We start from the raw sequence: 25965 nt of genomic DNA, 5'->3' as shown, positions 1-25965 counted from the left end.
ATCTCTCCTTGCTATTCTTTGGAATTCTGCTTTCAAATGGGTATATCTTCCCTTTTCTCCTTTGCCTTTCGCATCTCCTCTTTTCTCAGCTATTGTAAGGCCTCCTCAGACAACCATTTGCTTTTTTGCATTTCTTTTTCTTGGGGATGGTCTTGATCACTGCCTCCTGTACAATGTCACAAACCTTCGGTCATAGTTCTTCAGGCACTCTGTCTATCAGATCTAATCTCTTGAATCTATTTGTCACTTCCACTGTAAGGGATTTTATTTAGATCATACCTGAATGGTCTAGTGGTTTTCCCTACTTTCTTCAATTTAAGTCTGAATTTGGCAATAAGGAGTTCATGATCTGAGCCACAGTCAGCTCCTGGTCTTGTTTTTGCTGAGGGTATAGAGCTTCTCCATCTTCGGCTGCAAAGAATATAATCACTCTGATTTCAGTAATGACCATCTGGTGATATCTGTGTATAGAGTTTCTCTTGTGCTGTTGGAAGAGGGTGTTTGCTATGACCATTTCATTCTCTTGGCAAAGCTCTGTTAGCCTTTGCCCTGCTTCGTTTTGTACTCCCAGGACAAATTTGCCTCTTACTTCAGGTATCTCTTGCCCTCATACTTTTGCATTCCAGTCCCCTATAATGAAAAGGAATCTTTTGTGGGTGTTAGTTCTAGAAGGTCTTGTAGGTCTTCGTAGAACTGTTCAACTTCAACTTCTTCAACATTACTTGTTAGGGCATGGACTTGGATTAATGTGATATTGAATGGTTTGCCTTGAAAGTGAACAGAGGTCATTCTGTTGTTTTTGAGATTGCATCCAAGTACTGCATTTTGGATTCCTTTGTTGACTATGATGGCTACTTGATTTCTTCTAAAAGATCTTGCTCACAGTAGTAGATATAGTGGTCATCTGAGTTAAATTCACCCATTCCAGTCCATTTTAGTTTGCTGATTCCTAAAACCTTGATGTTCACTCTTGCAATTTGTTTGACCACTCCCAATTTGCCTTGATTCATTGACCTAATATTCCAGGTTCCTATGCAATATTGCTCTTTACAGCATCGGACCTTGCTTCTATCACCAGTCACATCCGCAGCTGGTGTTGTTTTTTTTTGGCTTCGTCTCTTCATCCTTTCTAGAGTTATTTGTCCACTGATCTCCAGTAGCATATTCAGAACCTATCGACCTGGGGAGTTCATCTTTCAGTTTCCTATCTTTTTGCCTTTTCATACTATTCATGGGGTTCTCAAGGCAAGAATACTGAAGTGGTTTGCCATTCCCTTCTCAGTGGACCACTTTGTGTCAGAACTCTCTACCATGACCCATCTGTCTTGAGTGACCCTACACGGCATGGCTCATAGTTTCATTGAGTTAGACAAGGCTGCAGTCCATGTGATCAGATTGGTTAGTTTTCTGTGATTATGGTTTCAGTCTGTCTGCCCTCTGATGGAGAAGGGTAAGAGGCTTATGGAAGCTTCCTGATGGGAGAGACTGACTGAGGGGCAAACTGGGTCTGCTTCTGATGGGTGGGGCCATGCTCAGTAAATATTTAACCCAATTTTCTGTTGAGGGGTGGGACTGTGTTCCCTCCCTGTTACTTGACCTGAGGCCAAACTATGGTGGAGGTAATGAAGATAACGGCGGCCTCCTTCAGAAGGCCCCATGCACACACTGCTGCACTCAGTGCCCCCAGCCCTGCGGCAGGCCGCCACTGACCCCTGCCTCCGCTAGAGCCTCCTGGACACTCACGGCCACGCCTGGGTCAGTCTCTTGCGGGGTCGCTGCTCCTTTCTCGTGGGCCCTGGTGTGCACAAGCTTTTGTTTGTGCCCTCCAAGACTGTGTTTCCCAGTCCTCTGTAAGTTCTAGTGGGTCTGTGGTGGGGTTAATGGCGACCTCCTCCAAGAGGGCTTCTGCCGTATGCAGGTCTGCTGCACCCAGAGCCCCTGGGTCTACTGCTGACCCGCACCTCCGCAGGAGACACAAACACAGTCCCGGCTCAGTCTCTGTGGGGGCTCTGGGTCCTGGAGCACACAAAGTTTGTTTGAGCCTTCTGACGTCTCTGGTGGGTATGGGGTGTGATTCTAAATGTGATTTTGCCCCTCCTACCGTCTTGCTGTGGCTTCTCCTCTGCCCCTGAATGTGGGGTGTCTTTTTTTGGTGGGATCCAACATTCTTCTGTTGATGTGTGTGACGTAGAGGGCAGCAATCGTGTCTGCTTCACTCACATTGCAGATGCTAACTGAATATTCATTTCTTGAGTAAGTGTATTGATCTCTATTTTCTCTAATTTGTGCCCAGCCAGTTTTAATACTATTTATTGGGCTTACTTTTCCTATTTTAGTGCCAATCAGCTGAGGCTTATATTTCATTTTAGGCTTCTTAATGTTAACTTTGCTTTTTATTTTTAGCTAAAATAATATTTTATATAGAATTTTTTTATTGAAAAGAGTATTTTGTTTAGTAATTAAAAGATAAACTTTTCTTGAAGTTGAAAAATTAAAGTTACTAAATTGAAATCTAGGCCTATTAAAAATTCTTAACATTTGACTTTTATATAGTGATTGTTATATTTATTACTATTTAACTTTTCTTTTGTATATTTGATTTCCTGTTAGCTGATGCTATTCTTACTGAGTCTTTTTGAGACTGAGTCCATGAAAGATACAATATAGATATTTTTTGACTTAAAGAGTCAAGGAGTGAATACTAAATTATATGTGTTAGCTTTTTAATTCAGTTATACTTCTACTCCACTCTTGAAGTAGTTGAAGAGTGTATGTCCTATATTATTTCATCTCTGTGAAAAGGCAGGATAATGTCACCTATGGTTTTGGAGACTAGTAAGGGACAAAGATCTTCTCTTTTTAGTGCTTTTCCATCTTTAATGTAAGTGAAAAAGTGAAAGTTGTTCAGTTGTGTCCAACTCTTTGCAACCCCCACAGACTCCAGGCCAGAATACAGGAGTGGGTAGTGTTCCCTTCTCCAGGGAATCTTCCCAAGTCAGGGATTGAACCCAGGTCTCCCACACTGCAGGTGGATTCTTTACCCTCTGGGAAGACTTTACCCAGGGAAGACTGAGAATACTAGAGCAGGTAGCCTATCCCTTTTCCCACATTGATTGAACCCAGGTCTTGATTCTGCCACCTGATTTTCCCACCTGATTGAACCCAGACCTCCCACATTGCAGGTAGATTCTCTACCAGCTGAGACTCCAGGGAAACCCAAGAATACTAGAGTAGGTAGCCTATCCCTTCTCCAAGGGATCTTCCCAACCCAAGAATCGAACCCAGGTCTCCTGCATTGCAGTCAGATTCTTTACTGGCTGAGCTACCAGGAAGCCCTTCAATATAAGGATTCTTAATATTGTGTCATGCTATTTTAAAATCTATAACCTTGATTTAAAAATAACATCTAGGTTGATTTGCCACCTATCAAAATTTTTTCTTTTTTGAAAGTTTCTATAATGTGAATTTTAAGAATGTCTGCTTTGAAGTGATTGAATAGTTTTTTTTTTTTTTTTTTAATGCAAGCATCATTTACAGCAAAATTACCAATTTCTTTTAGCCATCTGAAGATGAAGATCAAACTGAAGATTCAAATAGGAAAGCCATCAAAACCAAAGAAACAACTAATAATTTTCCTTTAGAAAACATGAAAAAACTTCCATGTGATAAGGTTATTAATAACAATGCCAAATTTCATAAACAAAACGAGAATTTTAACCAGTTCTCAGTGAATAATAATATACATCAGTTTCCAGAGTCTCAGTGTAGTTCAGCGCACATACTGCAAAGCAAAACCAGTAATGACTGCCTTCTGCAGGTTGCAAGGTGCGACGCATGGGTACAAACGGCGAGTGAACTTATAATGGAGGAAAAATCAGATGCTGCCATACAGTGTGATATCATTTCAAAATGTAAATGTAGAAATGATGTGTCTTCTTTTTGTGATGTTGAAAGGTACAATGAAAATGTTAAAGCAGATACCACTGGAGGGCAGGAAATCCTTAAAAACAACTAATATTCTAAATCCTTAACCTGAGATTTTTTATTTGTTTTAATGTTTCACTAACATAATAAAGAATGAGAATGTTTTTGTAGCTAAGCAACTAGATAAAAGTATTCAGAAAATGTATTTATTTTTAGTATTACTAATTTATGCTTTAATTTCCCATAGGTATCTTTAATAGCTTTAGTATGTTTTAAAAGTTTTTAGAAAATAATATATATGTAAGTTTACTGTTATTCTTATGCTGATTATTTATTATATTATGAAATGCTGCTGTTTATGGATTTAAAATGTTTAACTATTACTTCTGTGAAATGAAAATATCTCCTGCCATGTTAATAATAAACAAGAAACGTCACAGTCATCAGCATTTTCTGGCCTCCAAATGTGAATGAAGGCTCCCAAAACTGGGATCCAGTGGATGCTGCCACTCCCCGTGGTGACTGCTGAGGAACTACGACACTGCAAGAAGCAAAAAGAACGAGGAAACAGGATTGGCCCCGGGTAGCTGAGGTGCATATGAAAGGAATGAATTCAGTGATTCCAGAGACTTGCATCTTCCCATACATAGAATGCCAAATTCCTTAACTTGATACCGATCTTTGATGTTCAGACTTCCTGCTTCTTTTGTTGCAGTTGTATATAGCCTGACTTCCTCTCTTGCTCTCTTGGAGCAGTTTTCTCAGAGCTACTGAGATGCTGTCTCCCAGGCTCAGAGTCCTAAACATTCCCACCAAATAAAATATCTGTCTACTTTCAGGTTGTGACTGTACATTTTAGTTGACAATGCTTTGTTATATTAAAGTTTAGTGCAGTTGTATCTTTTGCAAAAATATTCTCTTCCAAGAATTTAAGACAGAAAATAATACTAAATAATATTAAATATGTTTTATAGCCTAATTATAAGATTTCCTTAGCTACTTATCTTAAACATTATACTGTTGTGAAAAATTCTGGCATTATTTTTTAGATAAAGTATTTTTATAATTTGGAGAAAAATTTTTTGTTAGTGCTTACATTAATTCAAAAGAATGTTTTTCTCTTCAAGAGTAAAAAAAATGTTTCAATGCTTTTGTAAAAGAATTATTCAACATTGGAAAATAATTTGTTTACTAATTTTAATATTAAGATTTTCATAAATACTACATTAGAATCTCTCATTTGTAAAGTATCAGCTTTATTTCCAACATAACACTTATTTTTGTTGTCAAGGTTTTCAAGGTTGACACTAGTCACTTTACTAAATGGACATCTGTATGTTACAAAGTGACCAACAAGGGGCATTCTGATATCTAGCAAAAATAAAATAGGGATTTCTGTTAAAGTGATTAGATAATGCATTTTAACCTGTATACATGTACATATCACTCCACAGTTTTGCAGAGGTGATCTGAAACATAACAATTTAGAAACACTAAGCTAATATTTAAACAGTAGCAGTCTTCAGGGTTTTAGCTAGTTTTAGGAAGTTTTCTTTGTGGCCTCAGAGAATACAATGAACTCCTAAGTAATTTTAAGGATAGTAATCCTCTCATGAAAGGGGAATATGATTATCTGTATACATTGACAGTTTTCAATAGGCCAGATTTTCACAAGGCCAGGATATTGAGTATCCTGATACTCAATTAAAGCTATTCCGTAGTGGATTGATTATCCTGAGCATTATTTTGCAAAATATGATGTATTGTAGTAAGGAAGACCTATATATGGAAAAGAAGACTATACTGGTGATATTAGAGTACTTTGAATCAGATTGGTTTCAAATATCAAATAAATTGATTTTTTCCAATACAAATGAAAGTCTACCAGTTATTAAAAGCACATACATTACAAAAGTCCATGCTTACTTATGTTTTTATCAGTATCATAATGTAGCAGTTAAATTTAGTGAAGTAAAGAAGAATATAGGGTAATGACTGCATACAGTAAAAGGGAAGTAAGATGCAGTATAGTAAAGAATTTAAACTTGCCTCATAAGAGATCTGGATTTTTTTACCTTTGGCTTTATAAGGTAATCTCCAAGCTCATGGAATGTTATGCCTGATAGAAGTATCTTTGTTTGCCTGGGGACCATGAGCCAAGCCAGATTGTGTGACTTAAGATCACACTGAAGTCAGCCATGTGGGCAATCAATCATGCCACTGTGATGGAGCCAAAGACAGACTCTGGACACCAAGGCTCATGTGAGCACCCGCAGTTGGCAGTACTTTCTGTTGTCACATATTGGTACCAGGAAATTAACACTCCCCGTGACTTGTAGAAGACTGGAAGCTCTGTATTACTTTCTTAGACTCTGTCCTATGTGCTTTGTACCTGGGCTGATTTTAATATCTCTTTTCCCTATAATAAACTGTAACTGTGAATATAACAGTTTTCAGTGAGTTTTGAGTCCTACCAGCAAACTATCAAATATGAGGGTGCTCTTGGAACCCCTGAAGTTTTATGGTCTGTTCCCTAACATTGCAATAGTTACTAACTCTTTAAGGAGATAAATATATTTGGATAGGAAAGTAAGTACAGATTTATGTAATAAAAAGGACATATATAACTACTTCTCAAAAGACAATACTAGTTTAGATTTTCTCTTGGTGAAATAATTTAATGAAAAAAATAGATAATGTTTATACATTCTGAAGTTGTAGAAACACTTTTCTTCCAGAGCTGCTCAGAAGTATTAAGCTTTAGTTGCTTTCAATTGTAACTTACTTGATATTAATAGTAAGCCCTTTATTAGCATGCTTCCTTTCCTTTCTCACTTCTTCAATTCCATAACAGTGTTTTCTGAGATCACACCCCAAACATATTACATGCACTTAAATTCTTGGCTTGTGCTTTGCTTCTGAGGTAATCCATGAAAAAGAAAAGTGAAAGCTGCTCAGTCACGTCCAACTTTTGCAACCCCATGGACTGACTGTAGCCTGCCAGGCTCCTCTGTTCATGGAATTCTCTATGTCAGAATACTGGAGTGAGTAGATGTTCCATTCTCCAGGGGACCTTCCCAACCCAGGGATCAAACCCAGATCCCCTCCTTTGCTGGAGGATTCTTTACTGCCTGAGCCACCAGGGAAGAGGCAGTAATCCATACTGACAAGTTATATAAAGGGACATAACAAATGACTAAATGAATTGTCTTTATTGCTGTCACTCAAATGTTAACATTGCTAGCTTTCTGGTTTTACAGTTCTCTTGTACTAGTTCTTAATTTCTACCACCTGCTGAAAACTCAATAAATGGGACTAGGAGCATATAGACAAGTGAAGAGAGAATTAGTGAAATGAAATATTCATAATAATGTTATCCAAATGCAGAAGAGAAAGAAAACATGTAAGAAAGTTAAACAATAACAAGGATATAATGAGACACTCCAACATATGTTTAATTGAAGTATCAGTAGTAGAGGAGAGAAATGGGATAGAGGCACAATTTGAAGAGAGAATGACTGAGAATTTTTCAGAATTCATCAGTGATACTAATCCACAAATTTAAGAAGGCCAACGATTTCCAAGTAGTATAAATAATATGAAACCCATGTCTAGACTCAGCGTAGTGAAATGGTGAAGTCTCAAAGACACAGAAGATTTTGAAAGCAATTGGGGAGAAAAAGACTGGCTTCCTAGAAGGAAGACAATACTGTTATTTTATTTTATTTTATTTTATTTTATTTTATTTTATTTTTTTGCTGCAAAAAGCTTTATTGTTTCCATTTGGTCCAAGGCTTGAGAGAGGTCTCCAGGATGTTAAAAAGCTGCCTAGTGGCTGCAGAGAGGAGCTTCAGGCAGCCCTGATGTTAGATGGGCTCTTCAAAGGCCACTGGTCTCCAGAACCTCCTAGTCGTGCTTGAGGGTGAGCCTCTCGAAGAGATACTCGCCCAGCCCAGCCTGGGGACCAGCCAGCCTGCGGAGGTTGGCCAGGTGGTCACCCATCTTCTTGATGAGTTTCACTTCCTCATCTAGGAAGTGGTTCTCCAGGAAATCACAGATGTGGGGGTCTCCGCGGGCAGAAGCCAGGCCATGCAGATCCAACAGGGCTTGATTCAGGTTCTTCTCTACGAGAAGGGCGGCTTCCATAGCGTCCTGGGTTTTACCCCACTCATCTTGAGATGGCTTCTGCACGTTCAGGAAGGGGGCGAGGCCGCCAGGCTGGTTTTGCACTTTCAAGAGACGCTCCGCGCCCTCGCGCTTCTCCTTGGCCAATTCGCGAAAAAAGTGACTCACACCCTCCAGAGCCACATCGTCGCGATCGAAATAGAAGCCCAGAGAGAGGTAGGTGTAGGAGGCCCGCAGTTGCATGTTCACCAGGCGGTTGACGGCGGCCTCCACCTCGGTAGGATAATTCTGACGAATCTGGGAGCTCATGATTGGTCGGTAATAAGGAGTTAAAAAATGGTGGCTGGTCCCGGTGATCGCGGACAGCTGAGTGGCTGACTCCGGAGGTTGCGACTGGAAAAAAGGTTGGAGGGTAGTCGGAGGCTGGGGCAAGGGGCGTCCCTGGGTCTGTTCGGTCCAAACACTGTTGAAGCAAGAGACAGATCCGCGGGGCCGCCGAGCGCACTTCAATACTGTTATTTTAAAAAGCAATAATGAATGCCAAAAGACAGTGTAAAAATACCATCCAAATCCTGATAGGAAAATAACAGTCACTGTAGAATTGTGTTTCTAGCCCTCCAGAACTGGCACTATTTGATACCAGGGCTCAGTGGTAAAAAAATATGCCTGAAATGCAAGAGACATGGATTGAATCCCTTGTCAGGAAGATCCCCTGGAGAAGGAAATGGCAACCCCACTCCAATATTCTTGCCTGGGAAATCCCATGGACAGAGTCCATTGGGTCACAAAAGAGTTTGACACATCATAGTGACAAAACAATAACAAAGTAGCCAATACTAGCATGAAGGACCCAAACTTACAGGCTATGGCAATTTTTATTTAAGCTTTTTGAATATATAGAGTAGTGCTTTCTCTTAGTGGAGAAAAGTTTCTGATTTTTTCACTGTTTGGTCTTCAACATCTATGCTCAGTTTTCCCACTGCTTCTGTTCTTTTAGGCCCTCTTTTTTATTAACTTTGCAGCACTTGAAGTTGTTCAGTGAAGGACTTTATTTTTTTTCAGTGCTGTCTCTGATGGTCTATGATGTATATTCCCTTATGCTTGTTGCTAAGGAGATATCACATTCTCTCATTTCTTTAAAATTATTAGTAGTATTAAAATACTCTTTAATATAAATTTAACTTATATGCAGAATACATCATGTGAAATGCCTGCCAGGCTATTTGAAGCACAGCTGGAATCTAAATTGCTGGGAGAGATGATAATAACCTCAGATGTGCAGATCACACCATCCTTATGGCAGAAAGTGAAGAAAAACTGAAGAGCTTCTTGATGAAGGTGAAAGAAGAGAGTGAAAAAGCTGACCTAAAACTTATCATTCAAAAAACTAAGTTCATAGAATCCATTTCCATCACTTCAAGCCAAAAAGATGGGGAAAAATGGAAACAGTGACAGACTTCATTTTCTTGGGCTTTTCATTTTCAAAATCACTGCAGTGACTGCAGTCATGAAATTAAAAGATGCTTGCTCCTTGGAAGAAAAACTATGACCATCCTAGACAGCATATTAAAAAGCAGAGACATCACTTTGCCAACAAAGGTCCATATAGTCAAAGCTGTGGTTTTTCCAGTAGTCATATATGGATGTGAAAGTTGAACTATAAAGAAGGCTGAGTGCCAAAGAATTGATGCTTTTGAACTGGTGCTGGAGAAGACTCTTGAGAGTCCCTTGAACTGCGTGGAGATCAAACCAGTCAGTCCTAAAGGAAATCAATCCTGAGTATTCATTGGAAGGACTGATGCTGAAGCTCCAATACTTTGGCACCTGATGGCAAGAACTGACTCATTAGAAAAGACCCTGATGCTGGGAAAGATTGAAGGCAGGAGGAGAAGGGGACTAAAGAGGGTGAGATGGTTGGATGGCATTACCGACTCAATGGATATGAGTTTAAGCAAGCTCCGGGAGATTGTGAAAGACAGGAAAGCCTGGCATGCTGCAGTCCTTGGGGTTGCAAAGAGTCAGACGTAACTGAGCGACTGAACAATGACAGCTTTGATGTGTACGGCTTGACTTTTTTGAATCAAGATACTTAGACGGGTTTTGAATGTTGATATCTACATATCTATTTATATAGATATCCACAAATGTGACAATTTAAAATATAATACAGTGAATTGAGGCAACTGCTGGGTTTTTGATGGATGTATGTTCATTTTGTGTATACATATGTGACTCAAGTCAAATGGGTACAGTTTTTTGCATTCACCTAGTGTTTCTTGTGGATGCAACTGAACATCAGTCAGTTAGATAGTCACATGATGCTCCCCTGGATCTGGGTCTTGGACCCACCTGCCAATAGGCCAGCACAACCTTCAGGACCTCCTGGGCCCTGGCCTGCCTACCAACAAATTGACACCAGCTCCAAGACACATTGGACCACTCAATATTCATACCAGGATCCAGGCCCACTTACAAGTGGACTGACACCAACTTTAGGATTCCCTGGACTTTGAAGTAAGCCATGTCAGGAACCAGTCCTGCCTACTAGCAGATTGATACTAGATTCAGGAACCCCAGACTCACAACCACCCACCCCTAGAGCCTAGCTACCTAGCTACCCACCCATCTACCATTAGCCCAATGCTTGCCCTGGGGGACCCCCTTAAGCTCCAGAGCCAGTCATCTCATGACCTGGCTCCACTCACCAGTGGCAAGCAGACTCTGCACAGGGTAGATTCTGGCCACCATATGAACTTGGAGCCAGCCACAAGTGCTAGATGGTTCACAGTAGTCAGCCCCCAACAATAGGACACATACAGCACACACAGGGGACACCCCTAGAGCATATAAGCTCTGGATACCAGATGGGAGAACACTGCTGGGAAGCATAGGATATCTCCTACAAAATGTCACTTCTCCAAGATTGGCAAAGGTAACCAACCTACTAAATACATTGAAAAAAAAATAGCAAATAAGATGACAGAGGAATTAGTCCCCTGCCTCCCCCCAAAAAGTAACAAGATAAAACCCCAGAGGAGAAACTAAGTATAGTGGAGATAAGCAATCTACCCAATAAACAGTTCAAAGTAATGACTGTAAAGATGTGCCAAAACTCAGGAGAATATTGGAAGAATAGTTGGAAGTCTTCAACAAAGAGAAAATGCAGAGAAGAACCAGAGATGAAGAAAACAATAACTGCAATTTTAAAATACACTAGAAGGAATCATTATTGGATTAGATGATACAGAGAAATATCAGTGAGCTGGAAGACAGAATAGTGGAAATGACTGAAGCTGACCCGAAAAAAGAATGAATAAAAAGAAATGAGGATCGTTTACTGTCATTCACATTATAGGGGAAGGGTCCCAGAAGAAGGCACAAAGTAGGGGCAGAGAACATATTTGAAGACATAAAAGATGGAAATGTCTCTAAGACGGAAGAGGAAGCAAACATCCAGATTAAGGGAAAACCGTGTCCCAAGAAAGATCAACCAAAAGAGTAACAGACCAAGACACATTGTAGTTAAAATGTCAAAAATTAAAGGGGGAGTGGGACTTCCCTGGTGGTCCAAAGGTTGAGCGTCTGCTTTGCAGTTCAGAGGATATGGGTTTGATCCCTGACTGGGGAGCTAGGATCCCATATGCCACAGGGCAACTAAACCCACCCACATGCCACAAATAGCACCACAATGAAAGACCCCACATGATGCAATGAAGATCCAGAGTGCCACAACTGGGACTTGACTCAGCCAAATAAATATTTTAAAAAAAGAGGGAGTACTAAAAAGCAGCAGGGAGAAGCAATAAGTTGCATGAGAGGAAGTTCCCATAAGGTTATCTGCTGACTTTTAAGCAGAAGTTGTGCAGGTGAGAAGGGAATGTCACTATATATTTAATGATATGAAAGGCAGAAAGCTACAACCAAGATACAACACCCACCCACCAAGGCTTTCATTCAGATTTCATTCAAACTCATTGTCCACCAAAATGAGTTTTATGGACAAATATAAGCTAAAAGAGTTTAGCACCACCAAACCAGTTTTACAACAAATGTTAAAGGGACTTCTCTAAGAAAAAGTCATAGCTTCTGGTTCGAGATGGCAGAATAGAAGGATGTGCACTCATCTCCTCCTGCAAGAGCACTAAAATCTCAACTAGCTGTTGAACAGCCATTAACAGGAGGACACTAGAACCCACCCCCACCCCCCAAAAAAATCCTATGTCCAAAGACAAAGAAGACACCACAGTGAGATGATAGGGGCTGCAATCATGATAAAATAAAATTGCATATTCACCAGGTGGGCAACACACAAACTGTAGAAAAATAATACCAAAGAAGTTCTCCAACTGCTGTGAAGGTTCCAAACCTCAAGTCAGGCTTCCTAGCCTGGGGATCCAACAAAGGGACTGGGAATCCCCAGGGAATCTGACCATGAAGTCCAGTGGATTTTATTATAGCACTTCCACATGAGTAGCGGAAACACAGACTCCAGTCTTAGAGGGCACAAACAAAATCTTTGCACACCAACACCCAGAGGAAAGGAGCAGTAACTCCACAGGGGACTGAGCCAAAACTACCTGCTAGTGTTGGAGGGTCTCTTGTGTGGGTTCACCACAGGGATAAGGGCCCTGGCAGCACATCTGGGAAGGTACCTTTTGGCCCTCTTGGAGGTTGCCATTAACTGTACCAGAGACACTGTAGACCCCAGGGCTGGGACGCCTCAGCCCAAACAACTACCAGGGAGGGAGTCCAACCCCTCGCATCAGCAGAGAATTGGATTAAAGCTTTACTGAGCAAGACCTTGCCCACCAGAGCAAGAAGCAGTTTTTCCCACTGCCAGTCCCTCCCATCAGGAAGCTTACACAAGCCTCTTAGCCTCATTCATCAGAGAGCAGACAGAAGAAGCAAGAAGACCAACAGTCCCACAGCAGCTAAAACAAAAACCACATTACAGAAAGTTAATCAGGATGAAAGTGCAGAAAGTTATGTCTCAGATGAAGGTACAAGAGGAAACCTAAGAAAAATAACTAAATGAAGTGGAGATAGGCAACTTTCCAGAAAAAAAGAATTCAGAATAGTGATAGTGAAGATAATCTAGGATCTCAGAAAAGCATTGGAGAAGATACAAGAAATACTTACTAAAGACCTCGAAGAAAAAAGAACAAACAAAGATGAATAATACGCTGTGCTGAGCTGTGCTCAGCTTCTCAGTCATGTCGGACTCTTTGTGACCCCATGGACCGTAGCCAGGCAGGATCTTCTGTTACTGGGGTTCTCCAGGCAAAATACTGGAGTGGGTTGCCATGTCCTCCTCCAGGAGATCTTATCTTCTCAGACCAGGGATTGAACCCAGGGTTCATTGCAGGAAGATTCTTTACCATCTGAGTCACCAGGGAAGCCCAAGAATACTGGAGTGTGTAGCCGATCGCTTCTCCAGGGGATCTTCCCAACCCAGGAATTGAACCAGGGTCTCTGCATTGGAGGTAGATTCTTTATTAGCTGAGCTACCAGGTAAGCCTGAATAGAAGGAATCAATAGAATAACTGAGGCAGAAGAACAGATAAATGATCTGGAGGACAGAATCATTGAAATCACTGTCTCAGAACATAATATAGAAAAAAGAATGAAAAGAAATAAAGACAGCCTAATGAGACCTCTGGGACAACGTTAAATGCACAAACATTTGCATTATAGGGTTCCCAGAACAAGAAGAGAGATAGAAAGGATCTGAGAAAATATTTGAAGAGACAATAGCTGAAAACTTCCTTAAACATGGGAAAGACAATAGTCAACAAAGTCTAGGAAGAACAGCTTTACAATGAATGCTCTCAAACTGACAAAGCTAAAAGACAAAAATGTTGAAAGTGACAAAGGAAAAATGACAAATAACATACAAGGGAACTCCCATTAGGCTATCAGCTGATTTCTCAACAGAAACTCTGCAAGCCAGAAGAGAGTGGCTTTATAATGGATATATCAAAAGTGATGTATTTGAAGTGATGAAGGGGAAGAGCCTACTACCAAGAATACACTACCCAGCAAGACTCTCATTCAGATTTGATGGAGAAATCAAAAGCTTGCCAGACAAGCTAAGTTAAGACAATGCAGCACCACCAATGAATGCTAAAGGAACTTGTCTAGGCAGGAAACACAAGAGAAAAAAAGACCTACAGATCAACCCAAAACAATTAAGAAAATAGTAATCGGATCATATATATCAATAATTACCTTAAATGTAAAGGACTAACTGCACCAACCAAAAGACACAGACTGGCTGGGTGGATGAGAACATGCGCATGTATGCACTTTCACTTACCACATCACTCTTCCTGACCCCCTGCTGCTGCTGCTACTAAAGTCGCTTCCATCGTGTCCGACTCTGTGCGACCCCATAGACGGCAGCCCACCAGGCTCCCCCGTCCCTGGGATTCTCCAGGCAAGAACGCTGAGTGGGTTCTTGACTCCCTAAATTGTATGTAATTATTTTATATTATTAATCATGTTCCCATTATGGCTTCAATTGTAAATATCTTTTACTTTTTGTCTGGATATTGATTGTGAAAACTGATAAACATCTTTTACTCTTGTGATTATGTATCTATTACTCACTTAATAATGACTAGTCAACTTAATAATGATAGTCAGCAGAAAAATAAGACAACTCTGTATCACCAAATCTAGGATTTAAGAAAAAACCCTGTAATCATTTTCTGAAATCCAGATGCATATCAGAATTATCTTTGAAGCTTTTAAAAAATAAAAATGCTCAGATATTACTTTCCCCCCCCCCCCCAGAACTCCTGATAGGTTTCTAGTGAGCAGTCATGTTTAAAAACAACTGGACTCTATGATGATCTTTTATCTAGTTTGTTTTACTTTTTCTATTTCATATTCAGTTCTTTCATTTCATTCAGTTTATGTTTTCCAATTTCTCCATCTCGTCTTTTTTTTTCTTATGTTCCTTCTCAACCCTTTATCAAGCATTTGGAAAAGCTTTTGTGTGTATATATATGTATACATATATATATATATATATATATATACATATATATATGCATACTATACATATTTTAGAAAACGTATAAACTTTTGCAAAACTAAAAAATGTATGACATTTTGATTTCACTTCTTTGACTTAGTATGAGTAGAATGCTAGATTTCTAATTAAAAAAATAGAGAGACGACAAGCATCAAAGATTTACTGTTTAACACAGGGAACTAAAGTCAATATTTTGTAATAACCAATAATGGAAAATAATCTGAAAAATAATATATGTGTATAAATATAACTGAATCACCTGCTGTGAACCTGAAACATTGTAAGTCAATTATATATATATTAAGAAATTACATATATAATATATATGATTTTAATTATAATAATATAATTAAGAAATTATGATTCAATTATATATATATAAAGAAAAAAAGGAAAATGCCATAACTAGAAACAGCAAAATTACAAAAGAACAAAATCTCATTGGTAAAGGTAATAGGTATAAAAAGTGTAAATCAACCACATATTAGCTAGTGTGTGCATGTATGCTAAGTTGCTTTAGTTGTGTCCAACTCTATGGACTATAGCTCACCAGGCTCCTCTGTCCATGGTATTCTCCAGGCAAGAATACCTGAAGTGGGTTCCCATGCCCTCCTCCAGTATATCTTCTTCCCAACCCAAGGAACAAACCCACGTCTCCTGTGGCTCCAGCATGACAGGTGGATTCTTTACCATTGAGCCACTGGGGAAGCCCATATAAGATAGTAAGAAGGTTAAAAGATGAAAACAGTCAATCAAATATATATCCACAATATTTAGTTAAGATATACATGAAAAAGATGTTAAATTTGATGGTAAAAACAATAAACATTGTGGGAGGATAGAATACAAGTTTGTTAAAATCCATTTGAACTTCAGAGATAATCAATTTAGTTATATGTGATATCACAAACCAAAAATCTGTAATATATAAACACACACAAAGAAGAAAGGAATCCAGTTACAACACTAAGATAATAATCTAATCACTAAAGAAGTGGCAAAAGAACAAAAAAGAATTACAAAAACATCCCCCAAACAATTAATAAGATGGTCATATGTACATACATATCAATAATTATTATAAATATACATGGACAGTATGCTCCAACCCAAAGATATAGACTGAATGAATACAAGAATAAGACATATATATCTGCTTATAAGAGACTGACTTTGAACTAAAACTATACACAGACTGAAATTGAAAGATGGAAAAAGATATTTCATGTAAATGGAACTGAAAAGAAAGCTGGTGTATCAATACTTATATCAGATAAAATAGACTTTGAATCAAAGACTATAGGAAGCAAAAAGAAGGATATTGCATAATGATAAAAGAATCAATCCAACAAGAAGATATAACTATTGCAAATATGTATTTATCCAACATAAGACCACCTCAATATATAAGACAAACACTTCAGTTCAGTCACTCAGTCGTGTCCGACTCTTTGCAACCCCATGAACCGCAGGAGGCCAGGCCTCACTGTCCATCACCAACTCCCGGAGTTCACCCAAACTCATGTCCTTTGAGTCAGTGATGCCATCCAAACATCTCATCCTCTTCCGTCCCCTTCTCCTCCTGCCCTCAATCTTTCACAGCATCAGGGTCTTTTCAAATGAGTCAGCTCTTCACATCAGTTGGCCAAAGTATTGAAGTTTCAGCTTCAACATCAGTCCTTCTGATGAACACCCAGGACTGATCTCATTTAGGATGGACTGGTTGGATCTCCTTGCAGTCCAAGGGACTCTCAAGAGTCTTCTCCAACCCCACAGTTCAAAAGCATCAATTCTTCGGTGCTCAGCTTTCTTTATAGTCCAACTCTTACATCCATACATGACCACTGGAAAAACCGTAGCCTTGACTAGACTGATCTTTGTTGGCAAAGTAACATCTCTGCTTTTTAATATGCTGTCTAGGTTGGTCATAGCTTTCCTTCCAAGGAATAAGCTTCTTTTAATTTCATGCAGTCACCATCTGCAGTGATTTTGGAGCCCCCCAAAATAAAGTCAGCCACTGTTTCTGCATCTGTTTGCCATGAAGTGATGGGACCAGATGCTATGATCTTAGTTTTCTGAAAGTTGAGCTTTAAGCCAACTTTTCACTCTCATCTTTCACTTTCATAAAGAGGTTCTTTAGTTCTTCTTCACTTTTTGCCATAAGGTTATGTCTTCTGCGTATCTGAGGTTATTGATATTTCTCCCGGCAATCTTGATTCCAGCTTGTGCTTCTTCCAGTCCAGCATTTCTCATGAAGTGCTCTGCAAATAAGGTAAATAAGCAGGGTAACAATATACAGCCTTGACACACTCCATTTCCTATTTGAAACCAGTCTGTTGTTCCATGTCCAGTTCTAACTGTTGCTTCCTGACCTGCATACACATTTCTCAAGAGGCAGGTCAGGTGATCTGATATTCCCACCTCTTGAAGAATTTTCCACAGTTTATTGTGACACACACAGTCAAAGGCTTTGGCATAGTCAATGAGGCAGAAGTAGATGTTTTTCTGGAACTCTCTTGCTTTTTCAATGATACAGTGGATGTTGGCAGTTTGATCTCTGGTTCCTCTGCCCTTTCTAAAACCAGATTGAACATGTGGAAGTTTACGGTTCACATATTGCTGAAGTCTGGCTTGGAGAATTTTGTGACTTTACTAGCGTGTGAAATGAGTGCAATTGTGCAGTAGTTTGAGCATTCTTTGGCATTGCCTTTCTTTGGGATTGGAATGAAAACTGACCTTTTCCAATCCTCTGGCCACTGCTGAGTTTTCCAAATTTGCTGGCATATTGAGTGCACCACTTTCACAGCATCATCTTTCAGGATTTGAAATAGCTCCACTGGAATTCCATCACCTCCACTAGCTTTGTTCATAGTGATGCTTCCTAAGGCCCACTTGACTTCACATTCCAGGATGTCTGGCTCTAAGTGAGTGATCACACCATCGTGATTATCTGCATCTTGAAGATCTTTTTTGTACAGCTCTTCTGTGTATTCTTACCACCTCTTCTTAATATCTTCTGCTCTGTTAGGTCCATACCACTTCTGTCTTTTATTGTGCCCATCTTTGCATGAAATGTTTCCTTGGTTTCTCTAATTTTCTTGAAGAGATCTCTAGTCTTTCTATTTATTTCCATTCTATTGTTTTCCTTTATTTCTTTGCATTGATTGCTGAGGAAGGCTTTCTTATCTCTCCTTGCTAGTCTTTGGAACTCTGCATTCAAATGGGTATATCTTTCCTTTTCTCCTTTGCTTTTCACTTCTCTTCTTTTCACAGCTATTTGTAAGGCCTCCTCAGATGGCAATTTTCCTTTTTTGCATTTCTTTTCCATGGGGATAGTCTTGATCCCTGTATCCTGTACAATGTCACAAACCTCCGTCCATAGTTCATCAGGCATTCTATCTATCAGATCTAGTCCCTTAAATCTATTTCTCACTTCCACTGTATAATCATAAGGGATTTGATTTAGGTCATACCTGAATGGTCTAGTGGTTTTCCCCACTTTCTTCCATTTAAGTCTGAATTTGGCAATAAGGAATTAATGATCTGAGCAACAGTCAGCTCCCAGTCTTGTTTTTGCTGACTGTATAGAGCTTCTCCATCTTTGGCTGCAAAGAATATAATCAATCTGATTTCAGTGTTGGCCATCTGGTGATGTCCATGTGTAGTCTTCTCTTGTGTTGTTGGAAGAGGGTGTTTTCTATGACCAGTGCATTCTCTTGGAAAACCCTTTTAGCCTTTGCCCTGCCACATTCTCTACTCCAAGGCCAAATTTGCTTGTTACTCCAGGTGTTTCTTGATAATAAAAGGGGGCTTTAAGCCTCACTTAACATCAATGGACAGATCATCAGACAGAAAATCAACAAGGAAACACTGGCCTTAAATGGCATTTTAAGACCAGGTGAATTTAATATATTTATATATAGAAAATTTCATCCAAAAGCAGCAGGTTACACATTCTTTTCATGTGGACATTGAGAATTCTCCAGGATATATTACATGAGAGGTCACAGAACAAGTCTCACTAAATTTAAGAAAATTGAGACAATATCAAGCAACTTTTCTACCCACAAAACTATAAGACTAGAAATCAACTACAAGAAAAAGTCTGCAAACACATAAACACATGAAAGCTACACTATACCAATGGATCACTGAAGAAATTGTTGCAGAAATGGGGACCCCTTCCAGGGCCCGAAACTGGGCTCTTGTCTAACACTCAGAAATGAATTGTCCAAGGAGACACATGTGCTGACAAAGCAAGAGTTTTTACTGGGAAAGGGCGCCCTGGAGAGCAGGAGGGTAAGGAAACCCAGGAGAACTGCTCTGCCAAGTGGCTCGCAGTCTTGGGTTTTGTGGTGATGGGATTAGTTTCCAGGTGGCCTTTGGCCAATCGTTCTAATTCAGAGTTTTTCCTGGTGGCACGCGCATTGCTCAGCCAAGATGGATGATAGCGAGAGGGATTCTGGGAAGTGGACGGATACGCAATGTCTCCTTTTGACCTTTTCTGAACTCTTCCGGCTGGTGGTGGCTTATTAGTTCCGTATTCCTTATCAGGATCTCCTGTCATAAAACGACTCATGCAAATGGTTACTATGGTGCCTGGCCAGGGTGGGCGGTTTCAATCAGTGTGCTTCCCCTAACAAAATGAAAGAAGAAATAAAGCAATATTGGAGACATATGAAAATGAAAACACAGTGGTCCAAAATCTATGGGACATCAGCAAAGCGGTTCTAAGAGGAAAGTTGATAAACAGTGATACAAGCCCACCTCAAGAAACAGAAAAATCTCAAATAGAAAACCTAACTGTATACACAGAGGGACTAGAAAAAGAACAAAGGAAACCTAAAATTAGTAGAAGGAAAGAAATCATAAATATCAAAGAAGAAATAAACAAAATACAGACTAAAATTTGAAAAGATCAATGAAGCTAAGAGTTAGGAAGTTGTACCAAGCATGCAAGTAATTTATACCTGTTTTGCTCAAACAGTTACAAAAAAAATGAAGAGGAGAAAACAGTCTCAAATTCATTTTATGAAGCCACCATCACCCTGATAACAAAACCAGAAAAAGACCCTACCAGAAAATTATATCCCAATATCTTTGATGAATATATATGCAAAAGTCCTCAACAAAATATTAACAAACCAAATCTAGCAATACTTGGAAAAAGATCATATACCATCACCAAGTTGAATTCATTCCAGGGTCACAAGAATGGTTCCACATAAACAAATCAATCAATGTGATACACATCACATTAACAAAAACATGGTCATCTCAATGGACTCAGAAAACACATTTGATAAAATTCAACATCCATTTATGATAAAAACTCTCACTAAAAAAAGTATGGAGATGACATATCTCAATGTAAGAAAAGCTATTTACAGCAAACCACAGCCACCTTATACTCAATCGTGGAAAGCTGATAGCCTTACTGCTAAATTCAGGAACAAGATTAGAATGCCCATTCCTACCACTTTTATTCAACATAGAATTGAAAGTCCAGCTCACAGCATTCAAATAAGAAAGAGAAATAAACGTATCCAAATTGGAAGGGAAGAGGTAAGTCTGTCACTATTTGCAGCTGGTATTAATCTCTATATGGTGCTGCTGCTGCTGCGTCACTTCAGTCGTGTCCAATTCTGTGCGATCCCATAGACATCAGCCCACCAGGCTCCTCTGTCCCTGGGATTCTCCAGGCAAGAATACTGGAGTGGGTTGCCATTTCCTTCTCCAATGCGTGAAAGTGAAGTTCCTCAGTCGTGTCTGACTCAGCGACCCCATGGACTGCAGCCCACCAGGCTCCTCCGTCCATGGCATTTCCCAGGCAAGAGTATTGGAGTGGGTTGCCATTACCTTCTCCGTATTCTCCATGTAGAGAACCTTAAAGTCTCCACATAAAAAGTGATAGATCAATTCATGATATTAATATAAAGAAATCTCTTCCATTTCTTTTCATTAACAATGAAATATCAAAAATAATAATAATAATAATTCAATTTAAAGTCCCACTCAAAAAAAAATACCGAGGAGTAACTTAACTAAGGAGGTGAAAGACCTCTACACTGAACATTATATAACACTGATAAAGAAAACTGATGATGATTCAAATAAATGGAAAGATATCCTATTTTTTTGAATTGGAAGAATTAATACTGTTAAAATGACCATACTACCCAAAGCAATCTACAGATTTGATGTTATCCCTGTGAAAATACCCATGACATTTTTCAAAGAACTAGAATAAATAAAATTTATATGGAATCACAAAAGACCCAGAATTGCCAAAGCAATCCTGAGAAAAAGAACAAAGCTGGAGGCATAACCCTCACAGCTTTCAGATAACACTACAAAGTTACCATAATCACTGTAGCATGGTATTGGCATGAGAACAGATGTATGGATCAATGGAGCAGAACAGACAGCATAAGAAATAAATCCATACACCTAGAGTCAATTAATCTAGATCAACAAGGCAAGAATATACAATGGAAAAACCAGTTTCTTTAGCAAGTGGTGCTCAGAAAGTTGGAAAGCCACATGTCAATCAATGAAATTAGAACACTCCCTCACACCATTATGTATAAATAAGCTCAATGGGGCTTAAAGACCTAAAGTTTAGACATGACACCCTAAAGCTCCTAGAAGAGAAGACAGGCAAAATATTCTCTGACATAAATTGTAACAGTATTTTCTTAAATCAGTCTTCCATGGCAAAAGAAATAAAAGCTAACGTAAATAAATGAGACCTAATCAAATATAAATGCTTTTAAACAGCAGAGGAAACCATCAATAAAACAAAAGGACAATCTATGGAATGCAGAGTAATATTTGCAGATGATGTGATGACAAGTCATTAATATCCAAAAGATAAAAATAGTTTATACAATTCAATATCGTAAAAACAACCACATCAAAAAAATGGGAAGAAGACCTAAACAAACATTTTTGCAAAGAAGACATACAGATACTCAATAGGCAAGTGAAAACATGCTCAACGTTGCTAATCATCTGAGAAATGCAAACCAAAGCCACAATGAAGTATCACCTCACATCTGTCAGAAAGACAGTCATCATAGAGTCTACAAATAACAAACATTGGAGAGAATGCAGAAAAAAAGGGAACCCTTTTACACTATAGATGGGACAGTATATTTGGTGCAGTCACTGTGGAAAAATAGTACGGAGGTTCCTCAAAAACTAAAAACAGAACTAACTTCCCTATGATCTATATGATCATTCCTGGGTATATATGTGAAGAAAACAAAAACACTTATTTGAAAAGGTACATGCAACACAATTTTCATAGAATCATTACTTGTAACCACAAAGATATGGCAGCAACTTAAGTATCCATCAAGAGATGAATGGATACATAGGATGTGAGATACATATATATCTCAGCATTCAAAAACTTAAGATCATGGCATCTGGTCCCATCACTTTCATGGCAAAAAGAAGGGGGGAAATGGAAGCAGTGACAGATTTTATTTTCTTGGGCTCCAAGCGGTGCAGACGGTGATTGCAGCTACAAAATTAAAAGACACTCGCTTCTTGGAAGGAAAGCTATGGCAAACCTAGACAGTGTGTTAAAAAGCATAACTTTGCCAACAGAGGTCCATATACTCAAAGCTATGATTTTTCCAGTAGTCGTGTATGGATGTGAGAGTTGGACTACAAAGAAGTCTGAGTGCTGAAGAATTGATGCTTTTGAACTGTGGTGCTGGAGAAGACTCTTGAGAGTCCCTTGGACAGCTAGGGAATCAAACCAGTCAATCCTAAAGGAAATCAGTCCTTAATATTCATTGGAAGGACTGACACTGGAGCTGAAGCTCCAATACTTTGGCCATGTGTCGTGAAGAGCCGATTCATTAGAAAAGACTCTGATGGTGGGAAAGATTGAAGGCAAAAGGAGAAGGGGGTGGCAGAAGATGAGATGAGTAGATAGCGTCACTGACTCAATAGACATGAATTTGAGCAAACTCCAGGAGAGAGTGAAGGACAGGGAAGCCTGGAGTGCTGCAGTTCATGGGGTTGCAAAGAGTCAGATGCAGCTTAGCAACTGAACATAAACACATGTGTGTGTTTGTGAATATATATATATATATGACATCTTGTATATGTGTGTGTGTGTGTCTATATATGTGTATATATATATATATATATATATATATATATATGTATATCCTAATACAATGGAATACTATTCAGACATAAGAAAGAATGAAAATTTGCCATTTGCAACATGGATGGGCCTGGAGGGTATTATGTTTAGTGAAATAAGTCAGAAAAAAGACAAATACTGTACATATTTTATATGTAAAATATAAAAAGTAAAACTAGTGAATATAACAAAAAAGAAACAGACTCTTAGATATAGAGAACAAATTAGTGGTTGCCAGTGGGAGAGGGAAGAAGGGAGAAGCAAGAAGAGACAGGGGATTAAGAGGTACAACTATCATGTATAAAATAGCTACAAAGGAGGATATATTGTATAGAACATGGAATATAGCCAATACTTTATAATGACTATAAGTGTAGTATAAGCTATGTTGTACACTTGAAACTTATATAATACTGTAAATCATTTATACCTCAATAAGAAAATAAAATTTAAACTGGCATTTGCCTACCAGTTATTTGAAAAAAATAATTTAAAAATGGACAAAGGATCTGTTAGAAATTTTTTTCAAGGAAGAACTATGGATGGCCAACATGCACATTAAAAGATACTTGACAACCAGAATGGCCATCATTAAAAAGTTCACAAATGCAAATGTTGGAGAGGATGTGGAGAAAAGGGAACCCTCCTACACTGGAGGGAATATAAATTGGTGGGAATGTAAATTGGTGCAGCTACTATAGAAAACAGTATGGAGATTCTTCAAAAAACTAAAAATAGAGTTCCCATATGACCCAGCAATCCCACTCCTGGGCACATATCTCAAGAAAATTATAGTTTAAAAATATTCATGCACACCAATGTTCATTGCAACACTATTTACAATAGCCAAAATATTAAAACCATCTAAATATCCATAGACAGGTGGATGGATAAAGAAGAAATTATATATATGTGTATATATATACATATATATAATGGAATATTACTCAGCCATAAAAGAATGAAATAATGCCATTTTCCATGACATGAATGGACCTAGAGATGATCATACTAAGTGAAGTAAGTCAAAAAGAGGAAGACAAACACCAGATAATATCACTTAGATGCTACATGCATCTAAATTATGACACAAATTAACTTACTTATGAAGCAGAAACAGACGTGCAGACATAGAGAACAGATTTGTGGTTGCTAAGTGGATGGTGGGGTACAGAATGAGTGGACTGGGAGTTTGGGATTAGCAGATGTAGACTATTAAATAGATAATGGATAAAAAACAAGATCCTACTATATAGCACAGGTAACTAGATTCAATATTCTATGATAAACTGTAATAGAAAAGAATACAAAAAAGAATATATATACATATATATATGTGTGTGTGTAACTCAATCACTTTGATGTACAGTAGAAATTAACACATATACTTCAACAAAATAATTTTTTAAAAAGATGCTTGATATCACTAATCATCCTGGAAATGCAAATCAAAACCACAATGAGTTATCTCCTCAATTATGTCATAATGATTATTACAAAAGATAAATAGCAAGGGTTGGCAAAAATGTGTCAAAAAGGGAACACTAGTGCATTGTTAAAGGGAATGTAAATTGTGCAGCCACTTTGGAAAATAGTATGAAGATTCCTCAAAAAATTAAAAATAGAATTACCATGTAGTCCAGCCACTCCACTCCTGGGTATTTAACTAAAGAAAATGAGAATAATAATTATAAATGATATATGTAGGCCTTTTTTCTTTATGGTATTATTTACAATAGTCAGGATATATAAGCAAACTTGGTACACATCAATAGATGGATCAACATAGAAGACAAAGTATGTACTATGGAATATTATCAGCCATAAAAAATAATGTAATCTCACCCTTTGCAACAGCATAAATGGACCTAGACAGTATTATGTTAAATGAAAATAGACAGAGAAAGACAAATACTGTATTATTTCACTTATGTGTGGCATCTAAAAAACAAACGAACAAATGTAACAAAACAGCAAAGAACAAACTTGTGACTGTCAAGGGGAAGTGGGTGCAAAGAGGAGAGAAACAGGTGTTGGAGATCAAGAGGTATGAATTTCCAGGTGCAAAATGTGAGTCATATGTATAAACTGTAAAGATGGAGAAGATAGTCAATAAGTATGTAGTATCTTTATATGGTGACCTAATGGAATTTGATTTATTATGATGATCATCTTGAAATATATAGAAATATTAAATCATTATGTTGTATAATAAGAACTAACATAGTGTCAAAAACAAGTTCATAGAAAAGACATTAGCTTAATGGTTATCAGAGTCTGGGGTCGGGTGAGGAGGACTTGGATGAAGACAGTTTAATGGTACAAACTTGTTATTATAAGATTAAAAACTACTAGGGATCTAATATGCAATGTGATAAACATAATTATCACTGCTGTATGTTACATATGAAAGTTAACAGAGTAAATTCTAAGAGGTTTCATGACAAGGAAAATTTTTTCTTTCTATAGTTTTGTATCTATATAAGATGATGGATGTTCACTAAACTTATTGTGATAATTGTTTCATGAAGCTTGTAAGTCATATCATATGCAGTGCTCTATGTCAGTTACATCTCAATAAAACTGGAATAAAAAAAAAAAGAAATGTATGTCATTCTCAAAATGTTCCTTAAAATATCATGTGGCAACATTCCCAAAATAATTGTTTTAGCAAAACTGACTCTATTTTCCCCAGACTATAGTGTCTTTT

At 38.3% G+C, this 25965-nt stretch overlaps 1 protein-coding gene and 1 pseudogene across 1 annotated transcript in view; one reads left to right on the top strand and one right to left on the bottom strand.

Annotated features, from left to right (window-relative positions):
• Window positions 1-4312, top strand: part of REDIC1 (regulator of DNA class I crossover intermediates 1) — a 77957-nt gene extending 73645 nt beyond the window's left edge. Inside the window, 1 exon segment of the mRNA XM_065935090.1 lies at window positions 3560-4312. Coding sequence (XP_065791162.1) covers window positions 3560-4015 — 456 coding nt within the window. The 3' untranslated portion in view covers window positions 4016-4312.
• Window positions 4313-7806: 3494 nt separating this feature from the next.
• On the bottom strand, window positions 7807-8563 carry LOC136166135 (ferritin light chain pseudogene; annotated as a pseudogene).
• Between the last annotated feature and the right edge of the window lie 17402 nt (window positions 8564-25965).

The sequence above is a fragment of the Muntiacus reevesi genome, chromosome 4 (genome assembly GCF_963930625.1).
Source record: "Muntiacus reevesi chromosome 4, mMunRee1.1, whole genome shotgun sequence".
Classification (NCBI taxonomy): domain Eukaryota; kingdom Metazoa; phylum Chordata; class Mammalia; order Artiodactyla; family Cervidae; genus Muntiacus; species Muntiacus reevesi.
This window is presented reverse-complemented; position numbering and strand designations above follow the sequence as displayed.